Genomic DNA, 16800 nt, shown 5'->3' on the forward strand with positions numbered 1-16800 from the left:
TAAACACAGGCAACATAGAATTGTAATGTATTACTTACTGTTAGTAGCTCAGCTTATTGGAGAGTATATTTAGTATACTGATTATACTATGTAGTTTATACTTTAGTGTTTTTACGTGGTTGTTTAGTTACTGCAGCTACATACTATTAACATTCCTTCCCTTTATTAATGCTACCCCTATCCCCTCCCTTTGATGCTGCTAATCCTGCATAATGCACGGGCATAATATGACTTTGAAAACCCCCCGCCCACCTCCTACGCATTTCACAAGTAGTACTAATCACATACCTGCATTTCCCATAAATATGCTAAATTCCTCTTGATATGCAAATTATTTTGTCAAGGCGCCCTTCCCCCCTTCCAACCCAGCTTAAATATATGCTCCAAGCGTGGTGGTGTTTCATTCAGACTCTGTCTCCTCGATAGACCTGTTCTCCACCTGAGGACGGCTGCTTGCATTGTCGCCGAAACGTCGTGAGAATTATTTTATTATGTTTTATTTTTATTATTTTATTACTTCCCTTCTACGTGACTTTACCGAAAGAACCAAGAAGATGAATCCCTGCAGTCACGAAAGCTTTAAATCGAAATTTACAGGCAAAGTTAGATAGCAATGTCGTGCGCTCATTATTATCTGTGGGTGTGGGGACGTCGTGTGCTTTCATGAGCGTTAATTATAGATCGTACTGCTTTTTTATGTGTGGCTGCATGCAAAATTTTAGAAGCAAATTTTTTATTTAGCAGGAACAATGTCATGCCGACCTGATCTGGCTGCCTTGATATGATTGCCATTTGAAACGGTTCAACAATGACTCTAAATAAACTAACATAGAAGCGATACAATCTTCGGTTTGGGCTGAGAGGGAAGCAGCAGCCAACATTTAAATATCATAATAAACAGAAAAAAGTCTATCTCCCTGCACAAACATGAAATTACACATTACAGTAGAACCTCTGGTCACGAACGCTTCTGACTACGACCAAATCGGATTTCGACCAAAAAATTCACAAAAATGTTTAATCTGGTCACGAACACAAACTCGGGTGGCGATCAAACACGGCCGCGGCCGATTTCCCCTTCTGCGCCATTTTTTTGTAAGCGCCAAATTTCCTCTTTTTTTTTTGTTTGCTTTTTTGACTACTTGTGTTGTGGTCATTGCAAACATGGTGCCTTGAATAAAGGTGTCAGTTTTGTACCAGTTAAAAGGGTAAAAACCTACTATTACGCCAAATTTCCTGTTTGTACAAACAACAGCGACCCACGTGTGGCCGCTTGCTCAGTCAGTCTCGCTTAGTAATCGGTCTCGGTCAGACGTGCGCTCATTCACAGTTATGTATATAACTTCTGTTATATAAAATTCCTAGTAAGATATTAATTTTGTGAGTGTAGTCATACCCCTCCCCCCTCATTCAAACCGTAATTTAGAGAGCGAAAGCGCTGAGTACTTACAGTACTCCATTTTCCTGTAGGCCCATGCGCCCCAATGATCAGTGTGGTGGCATTAATATGCATGTGTAAGCCAACAATGGGGAACTCTCAATTTATATCTATTGGAAAACTATAGTGAACTTGCCAATAACTGGTACTTGTTTTATCAGCCCTAAGAAGATATGAGGCTGATGCAATCCTTAACTCAGAACCTTGTGATTGAGTCAGGTGCCCTTACCACAGCCCCACGCAAATGTTACTTATGGTGACGCCGATGATTCCAATTACATTTTTTCGAAATCTTTTCATTTTGTGTCGATTGCTTGCTCCCAACACCGCGTTATCTTTTTCACTACCATCGCTGCCTTGGAGTGTACAGGGGTAAATTAAGCCACAATCATAGACGTGACCATTCCGTGTTGCGCTCACGCTTTTGTGTCCAGACTTTTTCAACAGTGATAGAAAAACGGTGAAATCGTTCAGACTCCAAACAAAGTGTCCCTCTTGCCTTTTCCAGTGCTTTTATTTTTTTATCAGCAGAAGTTAGCCAATAGCATTGAATCGTTGGCGTCTGAATGTTGACTTGTTTCCTTTTTGGCTTTAGCAGGCGAGGTGCCAGGCCACTCATGCTTGACTTATTTTTTTTTAATAAGAACAAAGGTTCCGTTCTGCGTATTGTGTTATCTGCTCCCACGCTTGCCTCCAAGCTGCACGCACCGTCTATGTTGGAACTTTACGCACGTGTCATATTTGTCACTGTTTTTGTTAATATAATTTATTTATTTTCTCAGTCTTATATTATTTTATTTAATCTATGCCCTATGAGTAGCAGGAATGCAGTGAAGAATGGGGCTTTTTTACCCATTTTAATCTACACCCCGAAAATGCTCAACTTCTTTAGGAGTGCACACAGTCCGAGAATATGCGATTATATTTCCCAGTCTCTCGTGTGTAATACCTAATTTTCACGGCCATTTGAGAATCGAGCTCTTTAGGCCCAGAAACAGCCCTGTGCTGACCCAGGCAGTACACTGGAGCCCTGACACTCCATTAGCTGGAGCCCTCCCACTTTATCTTCCCCAGCCTCCTCCCTTGCTCGAGTCTTCAAAGGGTGCGGAAAGCGAAACTCTTGAGTTTAAGCCACACATGATGAAATCAGTTCCTCAAGAGAGTCAATGGTCTCATGCTGGTTAGAAATTACGGCATACATAAGGCATGAGTGTTGGCTGATAGAAGCCTATTGAAGTGACTTCAGAGGGTGTTCTTTCTTTGTTCAATTTCCGAATCGAAGTTTCACTATTTAATTACAAGACTTCTGCAGTATAAATGAACATGAATCTTGGAACACATAAATAAAAAAGTAAGCATTTCACTTGTATCTGCCTCCATTTCTGTATTCTAGTTTCTAAATATATAGGACTGAATCTAAACAACACCGATTCAATGGCTGTGTTTGTTTGGTTACTTGTAAGCGGTCTTAGATGATGACGGTTCCAGTATGCAAGGATCATTTTTTCTCCAAACAAAAGCTGTATCCCATATTTCCACGTGCTTATGGGGATGCCAAATTCTATATGCTTGTAGGGATTTCGGCAATCAAATGAGTTGCCAAATCCTGTAGTTATATGATGGCATTGATTATGATTATTTACAAAATAATAATGTGGATTATATTTTGGAATTAGTTATGGGTTTGAGAAAGTGCGTGAAATTATGTGAGGATTTGATCCGTGTTCAAGAAATGGTCAATTTATGCATATATCTGGGGAATATAGTCCGTGGAGTCAAATTGAATTGCACGTGTTAAATTCAGTGATCATGTCCTGTGTTCACACTCGGGTTACAAATATTGGAGTGAAAAATGTATGCGTGTGTGAAAATACACAACGACTTAACATGGTGGGTAAAACAAATATATGAGAATGTCACTGAAGAGAAAGGAAAACTTGACCATTAGTTGAGCTGGCCTTCATGAAATGCAGAGTTGTCGATTAGAGTGCGACAGTCTTAAATATACTAGAAATGATGGGTGTCGTGTTTGTAACATTGACGACGTAACAATGATTGTTAATAGTAGGTGCAGTTACATGGTGAGGGTGCCCAACTCAGATCAAAGACGGTCACTGCATCGCACGCGTTCAGGTGTGCTTCTGCGGCCGTCTGGAACGCTCTTCCAATATCAGGAAGCCACTGTAGTTATGCACTTCTAGATCTCAAATGAAGACTCATTTCTTGAGGACTGCTTTTTGTGTTTCATTTGTTGTCCTTCCCCGCACCTCCTATGAACACGGTTGGCTACGTATGGTGCGAAAGAAGACCAACGTACATACAGGTCCAGTAAGCTGAACCATAACGCATGCTGTGCTCATGTACCTTGCAGGGTTTTATTTCGACACGATGGAGATTACGCCACCGGCGGTGGGCGTTCACCGCTTCAATGCCGATGACGAGAAGGTGGGTCCTTGTCCGGATCGAGCGCGGCACGCACAAGTTGTGGCCACCACCAACAGTGACAGCAAATGTCTTTCCTTGTTAGTGGCTAGCCGCGCGCACTCTCAGGGTTGGCAGCAGCCAGCGCGCTTGCCTTATACTCGTTTATGAACATGGACAATGCCTGCGGGCGTTGGCAGATTCACGAACCAGGGAGACGGATTTAGGCAACACGACAATAACCTGAACCTTATGTGCACATTGGATAACAACAATGGCCGTTCACCACTTAGTGGCAGTGACGTCACCACGGCGCTTGTACCATGCTAGGCAGTGGCGGCTCCTGCAAAATCTCTCAGGGGGGGCAAATGTCTGGATGATTGATAAGGATAAGGTCCACCCATGCAATGGATAAATTAACAGCTTAAGCATGTAAAGGCAACTTCACTTCTTTAATATTAATAAAAAATAAAGTGACTCTTACAATACATCTTGTTTGTTTCTATTTCACTATTATTACAATCCACTTAGTTTCTTTTATTAAAGATTCCACTAGGTGGCGACAAATAACATTGTTGACTGAAACGTGCTTACGTATGATGACGTAAGCACGTTAGTGCGAGCCCTCCCGGAAGCCATAGAGAACGCATTGCAGCGCCCGCCTTTCGAAAAAAAACATCTTTGAATGTAAGTCTATGGGACCACACGGGGCGATTCTCAGCCAGAGTGAAATCGCCCAAAAAGAGGCGGTACTCCACAGAACGTGACATGACGCTGATTGGACTATATCCAGAGGCACAGTAACGGCTGAGATTGGTGGTGCGTCGCCCAATCGCCCTAATGAAGAAACCGCCCCTGATGCTAGGTACATTTTGAGGCCACATGAAGTGTCGAAGGCCTGCTGGCAGGAGGTCATGGAACAGACCCAAGTGCCTTGAGTTGACTGACTGAGATGACTGACAAATGTACCAACTGTGCTCCCCACTATGCCAACTTTTTGCGTTTTAGCCACCCGGCGCTCTGCTCGTTGTTGTGAGTGTCACTTCTCTGCCCTTCATTATTGTTAAATGGCGACTGCTTCCAACTGCACAGTAGTTCCCTTCATGAACCTCCTCCACAGAGGCTGATCTTGACACTGCTTGTACCAGTCCAATCAGCTCCACATCCTTCTGTAACACATCAGTCCATCTCTTCTCTAGCCCGTGCCACTCCCCCGTTTAGCCCCATCTATGCGGCTGAACAGAAGCTGCTTGGGCATGCTGTGGCTAGGCATGCAGGCTACATGACGCAGCCAATGCAGCCTCGCTTGCTGATAACACGCACTCTCACACATTAATTAACACGCTGTTGGCTATGTAGCAGCTTGTGTATCGGGGAATCGAACAGAAATAAATGTTTCCACTCGGGTTTGAATATCGTTAGACTGAATTTTGGTCTTCAGTTTTAACTTATTCAAGAATTGTTTCATAATCAAATATGTGTGCATGTTCGCACAAGCACACACTGAGGTGAAAATAAACGCAAGGAGATAGAGAAACATACAGAGATGCGGGTATCGCTGTACGTTTCTCCACGTATTCGTTATCTGTAAATGTAATTTTCATTGCCTGTTATGCAATATTTGATTAATTATTTGTAGTATGCCAGGATATCTCCCATAACCAGAGAGATTCTCCACCCCAATTAGCCATCGAGGGGTTTTACCGGAGTAGTAAAGCAATAGCTGCGTAGAGCCCTTTTGTCTGTTCACTGCCAGACGAAAACCTCCCCACACTGTGCAGGATGGCGAATTGGGGCCTTGGGAGTGTTGGTTTAGATACCACTCACCACTAATGCTGGCTGTGGCTGGGAATCGAAGTCGGGTAATTTTATAAATAGAGCAAATCGCTAATCACTGAGCAATACCACTGTTTGTCACTACTGCAGGAGAAATAATCCTTTATTTATATTTGTCCTGTTTGGAAGCTTTGACCACTTAAGAATTTTACTATTTTTACGTGTGGGAGGAGACCAATGTGCCCTAAGAAAAGCTACGCATGTGAGGCAATATCTCTGAATAGAGAGTGGATTTATGTTTGGAACGTCAAGTTAGAGTGACTTATAGTTTACTGTGACGCGCACATTAATAAGAGAGGCGCTTTTATCACCTTCTAAAAATACAAGCCCCATTCCTGCTCTTCACTTCGGTAATGGCTCGTCAGATGGTTTATCATTTGAAACAAATTTTAAAAAACCTGATATTGCAATAATGATATCATCTCGAGCGTGCCACTTATTGCTTCGCATTCGACAGCTCCTCCAAATTCGTTACGGAGTCAAGTGCCCGAGGCCACCTGTCACAGTGCCTTGGCTGCTACCGTGGATCGCCGCGCCGGCGCCGACATCCGCGACCCCGTCCCCATTTCTCTCCGCTGCAATCATTTATACTTCATCTAAATCTTATCGTTACAAAAACATGTCGAATGGTCAGAGTGCTCTGTGCGTTGGTAATGTTGCGATTTCGGTGTGCGGAGGGGGGTTCACGCGCAGTTTCGAAGATCTGGAGCACGTCGGAGTTTTCTAGACTGTGTTTCTTTGAACAGTCTGGAAATCAGCCGTTGTGGCTGGGTTGCAGGAATGAGATGGCTCAGACAACACAACTGCTGGTTATGCCTCATTGCCACTGACGCTGCAAGGGTTTGCACCTGCGAACTTGACCCTTTCTGGTCGCACAGTCTCTGTACCGTATTATTTCTCTCTGTCTCTGCGTTAATTACGCAGCCGAAAAAAAGGAGAAGAGCACTCGAATACTTATCCAAGCACATGAATGCATCATTGGACTTCCCTTTGCCAGTGTCAAAATATAAGAATTGGTTTTACCCTCTCTGGCAATGAAACAGCTGTGTTAAAATGTTAAAACACCCCACAGAAATATTTTGCAAGGAATCGTGTCTGCATTTAACACATATACTTGTGGTGAACATATAAACAAAAAAAACATGCTCTGGTTGTTTGCATGTTCGCCACAAGTATATGTGATTAATGCAAACACGATTCCTTGCATAAGGTTTCTGTTTGGTATTTTAACATCTTAACACAGCTGCTTTATTGCCAGAAAGGGTAAAACCTATTCTTATATTTTGATACTGGCAAAGGAGGTCCCACGATGTAGCTGCCCACCCCGAGCTCTCAATGTCCTGATAGTGCATTGTCTTTGTGCTGTTCGCCTTTTTGCGTCCTCTGGTCTAACACCATTTGAGACGAGTCTCAAAGGAAAGCTGTCTCCCGTGTAGACCAATCAGTTTCAAAGACAATGCATATATTATATTCTTGGTTCTTTCGGTAAAGTCACGTAGAAGGGAAACAATAAAATAATAAAAATATAAAACAATATCTTATTGTTTCCCTTCTTCGTGACTTTACCAAAAGAACCAATAATATGAATCCCTGTAGTCACGAAAGCTTTAAATAAATAAAAATGCATATATTATCAGAGTGTGTTTTTATTTGCATTCTGACCACAAGTATTGTGGTTAATGCAGACATGATTCCTTGTAAAAGGTTTCTGTTTGGTGTTTTCACATCTTAACGCCTGTTGTATTGCCAGAAAGGGTCAGATCTATTCTTATATGCACATGAATGCGTTTACTGTTTTTTTTTATATTCAATGTTATTATCGAAGGTATAAGATATATTTAGGCTGCGAGGAATCATATGTAAAAAGTCAAATTCCACATCAAAAATGTAAATTTTCAAGCAAGCATTGGAGTGTTACTCATCTCCATTGGTAAACCTGAGCTAGTAGAATGAGTTTTTTGACAAGTGAATAGAGTGTGTGTATATTAAGTCCAGTGAGGCTTGCAGTGTGCAGCAGGAGTTTAGCCACGAATGCCACTTGGCCCAGATTTTTTCACCACAGTGTTTATTCCGTAACATTTTTTTTGGGGTCTTGGCTGGAATACCACACACACTTTGTATCCTGTGCCAGTACATGGTGGAGGATGTTTGGAAATCGAATGGGGACGGCTGCCCTGCGCAGATGTCAGGCAGTTGGATTGGCTTTTGCGGTCGCTCTCTCTCTCTCAACGGTGCCATGCCCCTGCTGCGCGTGCCTCAACAGATGCAGGCGTTTGCAGATAACGTGGAGGTGCGGGCGCTTGTGGAGGGGCAGTTCCTGGCCAAGCGCGTCCACGCCGAGGGCCTTGGCTACCGCACCGGTGAGGTCCGCCGCTCTCACGCCAGCCCCCCCACAGAAACGGGGCCCCTTGCGTGAGCAGCCCCGGGCATCAATGTGTACGTGCTGCTGTCATGGAAGTACAGCAAGTAGGGTGCGGGCCTATCTGTGTGTATGTGGATTTTGAGCATTATCCTAACATGACGTGCATTGGTGTTCTCTCAGCTATGCTGTTCCATCACCCGCACACGAAAAATACTCAAAGGGGAATGAGCCACGCACCCCAAGCAGGGTCCTTCAGCAGAGGAGTCTTGACACTCACGAAGGCTTTCCTGGATAAAAAAAACTAACTTTTGTTATTATTCGCCTTGTTTAAGGAGGAGGCCGAGCTGCCTGTTACTTTTAGAATTACGGAGTGGTGACACTGTGGTTAGAATGCTCAACACATGGTCAGAATATCACAAGGTTCAATCCTAATTAGGGATCTGGAAGCACTCCTCATGTCTAATACAAACTTAATATGAATCAAGCCATTATCACCGCTCACTCTTCAAGATTGTCAGGGCCAACTGCCGTCATACAACCTGAATCAAACGTATATGTGGATGTACTTTGTAAATTCTGAATTACAACATTCCATTCTTCTTGGCTTAGCAATTGCACTATCACGAAGTAGCATGCCAATTATGGGTTGTCCTGCATGGCATTTCCACTGCTGGCTTAGGGCTGCCAACGTTGAAGAACATTGCCTCATTGCTTATTTGAGAGCGTAGACACATCGCCTCTTACGCTCTTTGGGGGACTGTGCTTAACAGGGTTTAACCGCCTATGTGAACAATAAGACAGTTTACCCTTCCTATCAAATGCTGCACAATGCAATTTCAGCCTCATTAACCCACACCCGCTATGCAGAGTGGTATAAAGTGAGCCGTCCACTTATCTTACCGGAAGGTCTAGAAGAATTGGTTTAGGGTGAAAAGGATAGTTTTTCATTATGGACAGCACTTAGTGATATTGACTGGGCACTTACAGAACAATTTAGAAATGTACACTTACAGAGCCTGTGCACCTGGTACACAGGAACACAGTTCAGCGGTGAGAGGCAGATGCTCTCGTCGAAGACAAACGTATTGCATTTAAAACCTTTGTCAACATTCACTCTTACAAACAATCAAGTCGAACTCCCATCATTCGTACAGCTGTAATCAAATGCGTATGTGGATACACATGATAAATTCTGATTTTACAATGCGCAGCCACAACCAGATTCACAGATAAAACTGATTGCAGGCTTACAGCCCGGATTATTTAATGGCACGCACTGTATGACGGGGCCGTTAGGCACATTGGTTTGTTGCTTATCATTACCAAGTTCAGCTTTCTAAAAGCGCTCCAATCTGCTCTGATCCGCCTCTTTATTTCATAATGTTTGTGTCTTGTTTCTCTATCAATCACTGCCCTATATGTACATATTCTGCTGTGTTTTCCAGTTGTGTCCCTCCAACAGATATGTCTAATTGTTCAGCTAAAGTTAAATCATTGCATATTACCAGCTATGACTATATGGATAAAAAAAAAACATGGGCACTAACAATGTGTTCATTAGGACGCTGTCTTTCCGACAGTTCTGTTTCTTCACCTGAGGACGGCTGCTTGCGTTGTGGCCGAAACGTCGTGATAATTTTATTTTATTATGTTGTATTTTTATTATTTCCCTTCTACGTGACTTTACCGAAAGAACCAAGAATATGAATCCTTGCAGTCACGAAAGCTTTAAATCTAAGAGGAACATGTAGATTAGAGAACATACGCATGTTTAACTTTTGACTGAAGAAAAGTGAGTGGGCCTGCTTTTGAAAGAATAACAACTGAGCAGAAAGCAAAGGAGGGAACACGCCCAGAGGAGGTACACCACGAAGATGCAGCCGAGCTAAGTCAGTTGTTATGTCGCACGGCCATGAATTGGGGAGGCCATGATCCAGCAGTGGATGGATCATGGCTGATGATCACTGATCAACCAGTAATGGTGAGGTGACAGTAGCAAGCTGTCTTTCATCTACTTGGACAGATATTCTGTCATAGAGCTACCAAATGAAAATTTGAATATAATAATATAGGGTTCTTAATTTTAAAAGTTGTGATTTCCCAACTATGCCTTCACATCCTCTTATCTTCAGAATCGGAATCTTTATTTATCCTGGAGGAATCCGATGAGCTATAAAGCTCTTTTTAACAGATGTCCAATAGGGGCGGGTCAGCAAGTTGCAACAGCAAAGAATACGAAAAACGATCGGGGTGCAAAGTATATAAAATGTAAGCAAGTCACGAAAAGTAAATACATTTTAAGTATATAAGTGCACATTATATAAGTGCATACATTCCCGCCAATTTCCCTAGACTAAATGCAAGCTTGCGGCAAGGCAACAAAACAACAACAACATCAGTCCTAGACCACATCAAAGTTAAAAATCATATTTTCAAATATATACATATAATGGTAAAAATACAGTTTAAGATGCACGCAAAATATATATCCATGTGTCTTCAAGATACCATTATTCTCCAATGCACTATCGTCTTTTTGTATCGTTGTAACGTTCTGGACATCTGTGAAAAAGAGCTTTGGGGTCGTCCATAAATGACGTCATGCACCTGGGGGGGGGGGGGTCAGACATTTGTGACGATGTGTGACGAGGGGGGGGGGTGAGAAATGTGACGTCACATCAAAATGCGCAACTTTAAATAAATATAGACAACACGTTCTACTTAAATAGACTTTTTAATAAATGTTTTCTCCTACAACATCAAAGTCCGCGCCACATTAAATACACACTACAATGACAATAGTTTAAAGCGATTTGAAGCATGTTTTATTTTTGGGGGAGTGGGGGCAGAGCTTTGTGACGTCATATTTGAGGGGGGAGGTCTAACTTTTTGTGACGCCGTGTGACGAGGGGGGGTCAAAAATCGTACAAAATCGCGTGACGTCATTTATGGATGGCCCCTTTATAGCTCATCGGATTCCTCCATTACAAATACATATTCTCATTCTGATGCACTTGCTACCGAGTGCACAATGTAGCAGGCACCAAGTAGAATGTAGTGGTCTCTGGGCAGTCCCGGCCTGTAACATCGAGAAAAGAACCCCACTTTGCCACCATCGCTCTTTTTGCCTGCGCCAAGTCGTATCTAAAGAGCCATCCATTTAGTAGGTACGCAAAAATCTATCAAAACTTGACCCCTCCCCCCCTCCCTGTACACACGCGTACTTTTTACACCCCCCCCTCCACCTGCGTACGTAAGCTTGACCCCCCCCCCTCCCAAATCCTATAGAACGGCCGATATTTAATCCACGCAGAAACGATAAAGGATTGATAATATTAACGTGTTTAAGCAAACAGATAGTCCATCGCCGGACTATCTAACTCATTTGAAGGCCAATGTAGACAAATTATTATTGAGGCTTCACCCCCCCCCCCCCGTTTCCTATGCATACGTGCATTGTCAGTAGACACCCATATACGCAAGCGTACGCATTTGGGTTAACCCCCCATCCCCCGTCCATGCGTACGTACTAAATGGATGGCCCCTAAGACCTTTCAGCGCTCCGATGACTCCAGAGCAAATTTTGTTTAAAAAGTTCCATTTTATTCACTCTGTGTGCCCATACCGTAGTGAAGTAGGCAGACTGTGGACTTTCATAGCATTGCCCTGTCGCCGTTAGTTTAGCGGCATGTCATGTTCAGACTTTGGCTCAATAATGCAGCTATTGAGTGCACGGGCGGTTCAATTGCACAAAGGCCACCAACCTGCCTGTTCCATTCATTTAGTAGATGCTACCATGCATCCACGGTTTGAGTACAATTTGTGCATGCAGGGAGAGTTCAGGATGAGGAGTCATGCTTTGTTTTCCTGGAGCATGCTTGCGGTTTCGGTTTTTACATAATACATGCAACAACGTCAAAGATACCCCATTTAGCATTATAGACTGTGGGGGAAAGTGTTGTTAGTCATCATAATAAAAATAAATAATGACAGCTTCTCCAGAACTGGAACATGGCAAACCATTACAAGTGTGATAGTGAGCACATGTTATAGCTGCCATGGCACATTAGATGGCAACTTGGCCAGCACCATACACATCACAAACGTTGACTTAAAAAAAAAACTAATTTTTTAAGGCACATTTTATCCGTAGATCCCAATGCGTCCATGTATGGAAAGCAGGAAATGAACAGAACCTGGGTATATGGCCAGAACTAAGGGGGTAACGAACAGTTTAAGGAGGTGAGTTTTCAATACAGACTTAAATATATCTAACGATTCTGATTGTTTAATTAGTAAAGGCAAAGCGTTCCAAAGATTTGGAGCTGCACTGACAAAAGTCCGATCACCCCAGGAAATGAGGCTTGACCCCAGAGTGCTTAGAAGACGGCGATCCAACGATCTCAGTGACCTTGTTGGATATAAAAACGGATCAGCTCCTGTAAATATTGTGGGGCTAACTCATTGAGTGCCTTGAGGAATTTGGGTCCAATGACCCACCAGCTCACCATAATTGGATAACACTTAAAATAATGGGAGCTGCTGTCAATGGCGGAGCCAGGATTTTCAGGTAGGGGGGGCAACTCCTCCAGCAATGAAAAATGATAGAGGAGTTGTTAGTAAGTAAGGACTTGTCCCTTGCTTTTTATTCGACGCGTGTGCGGCGATGGCACATGGCCTGGAAGTATGACATGATTTGATCGTTCGTCACCGTCGCAGCAGTCTCCTTCTCGACATACAGCAGCATGGCGTCATTGAGGTAGTTGGAGCCCATTGCGTAAACGTGTCTTGATGATTTTCAGGATGCTGAAGACGTGCTCGACCGTGACTGTCGCCACCGACAACGTCAGTATCAGCCGCAGCAATCGGTATACAAGGTGGTAACCGGCCGTGGCCCGGCCGGTTTGCACCAGCATGACCGATAGTTCAGGGTGCGTGCCCACATTCTTCAATAGATCGTCCTTCTATAATCTCCCTGCCGAAGTGGACCAGCTGCTGATCGAGAAGCATTAGGTCGACGTCAGAAAAGTCGATCATGTAGAACTTGCGGGCCAGCTCCACGAGCTTTTCAACATTCAACGAGGCGAACTGCTTGCGTGGAAAGAAACATGCTGCTAGGCGGAGCATCTCCACCGACTGAATCTGTAGGCGAACTCGGCCCGCATCTTGTCGATCGCTGCATAGAACAGGTTGACACGGAAAACATGACCATTGGTGTTCATGTGTCCATCGCGACGAGGCCGGCCAGGTCAGATAAAGTTGGCGGTCATATCGGGCACCTCGATCTTGTGGGTCTCACAGAACTGCTACACCTTGTGGAGCAGGTCGTCGTAGCCGGTAACGCGCATCTCTATCAGCACTTCGACCAACCGCAACGCATTGATGATATCCTGGTCTTTCGTTTGCAGCGCCTGCAACAGGTCATGCGTGATAAGCAGCATCTTCTCCATTAGGTGCAAGATGAACGCAAACTTGAACGTGCACATGCCGTCAAGCAGGCGCGTCACCTCTACCCACTGCTCCGGCTTGCTGCCGTCCATCTCCACATGCTGGATGACTTGCATTGTCGCACCAAACATGTCAATCAAGCGACGCAGCACGCGCCAGAACGACGACCAGCGTGTTTCGCCTGGGCGCACCAACGCCGTCTCCTGATTCAGACCACGGCCCTTCTCGACCAGCAGCTCGTTGATCATCTCCAGCACGATCTTCTTCTGTGTGTTGATGAGATCGTCGTTGCGCTTGCAGGAGCTCGTCGCCACATTGATGATGTCATTGACCAATGTGAAGAACAGGCCGATGTCGGAGACGCCATCCTTGCAAGCAGCAACCAGCGTGATTTGGAGCCTGTGCGCCCAGCAGTGCCCGTAATAGGCAAAATCGTTCAGCTGCTTGATCAGGGCTTGCAGGCTATTGATCTCACCACTCATATTGGACGTGCCATCGTGCTTCAGGTCGACGAGACGCTCACGCAGCACGCCAGTCTTGATCTCAACGAAGCGGTTAACAACGGCCAGTAGCTCCTTCTTGCTCGCATCGCGCGTCTCGTCCACCATGATGTAGTAGAAGGCGTCAGCTTGTTCATCATCGAGGAGCTTTCGGAAGATCTGGGAGTGGGCGTGGATGATGTCCTTCTGGATATCGGGACTAATCATGATGGCGTTCTGCGGGGCGTTGTCGAGCGCGACGCGGGCCAGCTCGACGTTGCGTTTGCACAGGAACTGAAGCAGCTCGAGGAAGTTGCAGCGGTTGAGCGACTCGTCCGACTCATTGTGGCCCCGGCAGGCCAGCCCCTGCTTCATCAGGAATCGAATCGCATCGACTGATCCCTCCATCCGAGTCCGATTGTCGGCGATCGCCTGGGCCATCTGCTTCTCCAGGCCATGCTTGTCTGTGATGATGTGCATCTCCGTGTTCATCATGTCTCTGGCCTTCTGTATCACCTGCTTGTGGAGCGACTACACGCCGCCTTGATGTTGGAGAAGGCAGCAATTGCGGCCACCCACCTTATTCCCGGCCGAGAACCCGTCTGAGACGAATGCGTCCGAGCGATTGCAGGACGGGAAGAGGAAGCATGGGAAGCAGTATACCGACTCGGTGTGGAACGAGTCTTCGAACCAATCGTACGTCTCAAACCACGATGGCTGCGGGCGGCGCTTTTTTCACCCCATCATCTTTGACGGGTACATGCTGCCATCCGACTAACGGGGGCGTGGAACGAACCGGCCCTGCATCAGGTGCGAACGACGGATCTCTTTGACACTGTTCGGATCGTACGCTGAAATGGTGGGTCTCGTCCCAGGATCCCTATCGACGACGCACACTCCTTCGGGCAATGGCGCTGGAGGCAGGGAGTTGGCTAGCGTTTCTGCTTCCGATTCATCAGCTGCCGCCATTGAAGACGAAGGGTCAGGAGATCGCGAACGGTGACGCTGAGCTGGAGGACGCTCTGGAAAATGACTCGCCGGGCGCTTCTGCAGCCATCGATCGAGGGTTGAAATCGAACCATGTGTGATCGGCATCGCGCTCGCTGAAGGTGAATGCCTTCAGGGAAGTCGTGTACTGTATACGCAACTGCGCACAATTCTGAGTCACTTATAACTGCTTTGCCGCTACTTATTGCCAATTATGGACTCTGGAACATAATAATATGCTACACAGTGGCAGTTGGGGTCGCAAAATGCTGATTTATTACTAATAAACCTAAATGATCCGATCGAAATTAGGGATTTTGATCAAATCATTGGGGGGGCACGTGCCACCCCAGCCCCCCCCCCCCCCCACTGGCTCTGCCCCTGCCTTGTAGGTCAGCAGCAGGATCATATAATCCACTCCATACTTGACTGGTAGCCAGTGTAAAGGTAAGAGAGCAGGTGTGTGATGTGCTTGCTGAACGGTGTGTGCGTAACAACTCTAGCAGCGGCATTCTAAACAAGCTGGAGTCTACCCAGCACCTTTCTCAAAATCCCAAACAGTAATACATTGAAGAATCAAGTCGGGCGAACACAAAAGCATGGACCGGTCTCTCCAAGTCATTAGGTGACAGGCACTGATGCAGCTGGGCAATATTTATAAGGTGGAAGAACGAAATTCTAACCACCCTAGATGTGCCTCAAAGGACAGGCACTGGTCAAGCTGAACACCAAGATTTCTGACTGCCTGTGATGGGCAGACATCATGACCGTCTACTGACAGACATGAAGAACCGATTTTAGATAACTGTAGAGGGGAGCCAATGAATATCGCCTCAGTTTGTCGGCATATTCGTCAAATAAAATTTGCTGCACCCAAGAGTTCACTAATTTTAATGATGCAGACAGTGCAGAAGCTGCCATCGCAAAGTCAGAGCCGAACCGGACGTACATTTGCATGTCATCAGCATAACTGTGATGAGCCCAAATGTTGTAACAGAGTGCCCAAAGGTGCAATGTAGACATTGAATAGTGGGGGGACCAAGTACAGATCCCTGCGGGACACCGCAATGAACCAGTATGATTGGAGATTTTAAGTCGTCCATTGTGACAGTGCATGCGTTTCTCAATATAAGAGCGAAACCACTGCAAAGTAGCACCAGAAATCCCCATTAAGCGAGCGTTTTAATCGCTCAAGAAGGACCCCATGGTCATTGTTGTCAAACACTGCACTGAGGTCAAGCAGGATGAGGACACTGGCCTTGCCCCTTATCCACTGACAGTAATACATCGTTGGTCACCCTCACAAGAGCTGTCTTAGTGCTGTGCACGGCCCTGAATCCCGATTGAAAGGGGTCAGATATATTACGGGCCAGATGCTGGTGAAAGCGAGGGGCCACAGCACGTTGGACATTGGTTGTGAGTTGTTGGGAAGCTTCGGATCAAAACCCCGGCTTTTTTAAGAGTGGGGTGACTGCAGCCATCATAAAAGTGTTGGGGACCGTACCGGTCGCAAGAGACCAAGTACAAATGGCCGCAATGCAGAAAAGTTATCTTGTAAAAGTCTAGGGGAGGGAAGTGATCCAATGAGCAACAGGTAGGTCAGGCATCACCTATCAAAGTGGTTTGTCTGGAAGTTGTGATTGCGGGGAACTTAACCAACATAGCGCCCTCGAACCGGACGGGAGGCAGATCACATGGAAGGGAAATCAGGGGGACATACAGGGCGTTTAAAATAGAAGGACCCAATTTCAAAGCAGTATATTTCACGATGGCAGCATATTATTACACAAAAAGTTACAAACGGTTTAATGAGTTATCAAGTTTTACTA

At 45.3% G+C, this 16800-nt stretch overlaps 1 protein-coding gene across 3 annotated transcripts in view; it reads left to right on the forward strand.

Moving 5' to 3' along the window:
* XYLB (xylulokinase) overlaps window positions 1-16800 on the forward strand; it is a 164312-nt gene that overhangs the window by 81933 nt on the left and 65579 nt on the right. For all 3 annotated transcript variants that reach the window (XM_078609301.1, XM_078609310.1, XM_078609319.1), the window contains 2 exons: window positions 3810-3883; window positions 7959-8055. In XM_078609301.1, the coding sequence (XP_078465427.1) occupies window positions 3810-3883; window positions 7959-8055 (171 nt within the window). The remainder of the gene's footprint in view (window positions 1-3809; window positions 3884-7958; window positions 8056-16800) is intronic.

The sequence above is a fragment of the Lampetra planeri genome, chromosome 2, assembly GCF_965212315.1.
Source record: "Lampetra planeri chromosome 2, kcLamPlan1.2.h2, whole genome shotgun sequence".
Classification (NCBI taxonomy): Eukaryota; Metazoa; Chordata; class Hyperoartia; order Petromyzontiformes; family Petromyzontidae; genus Lampetra; species Lampetra planeri.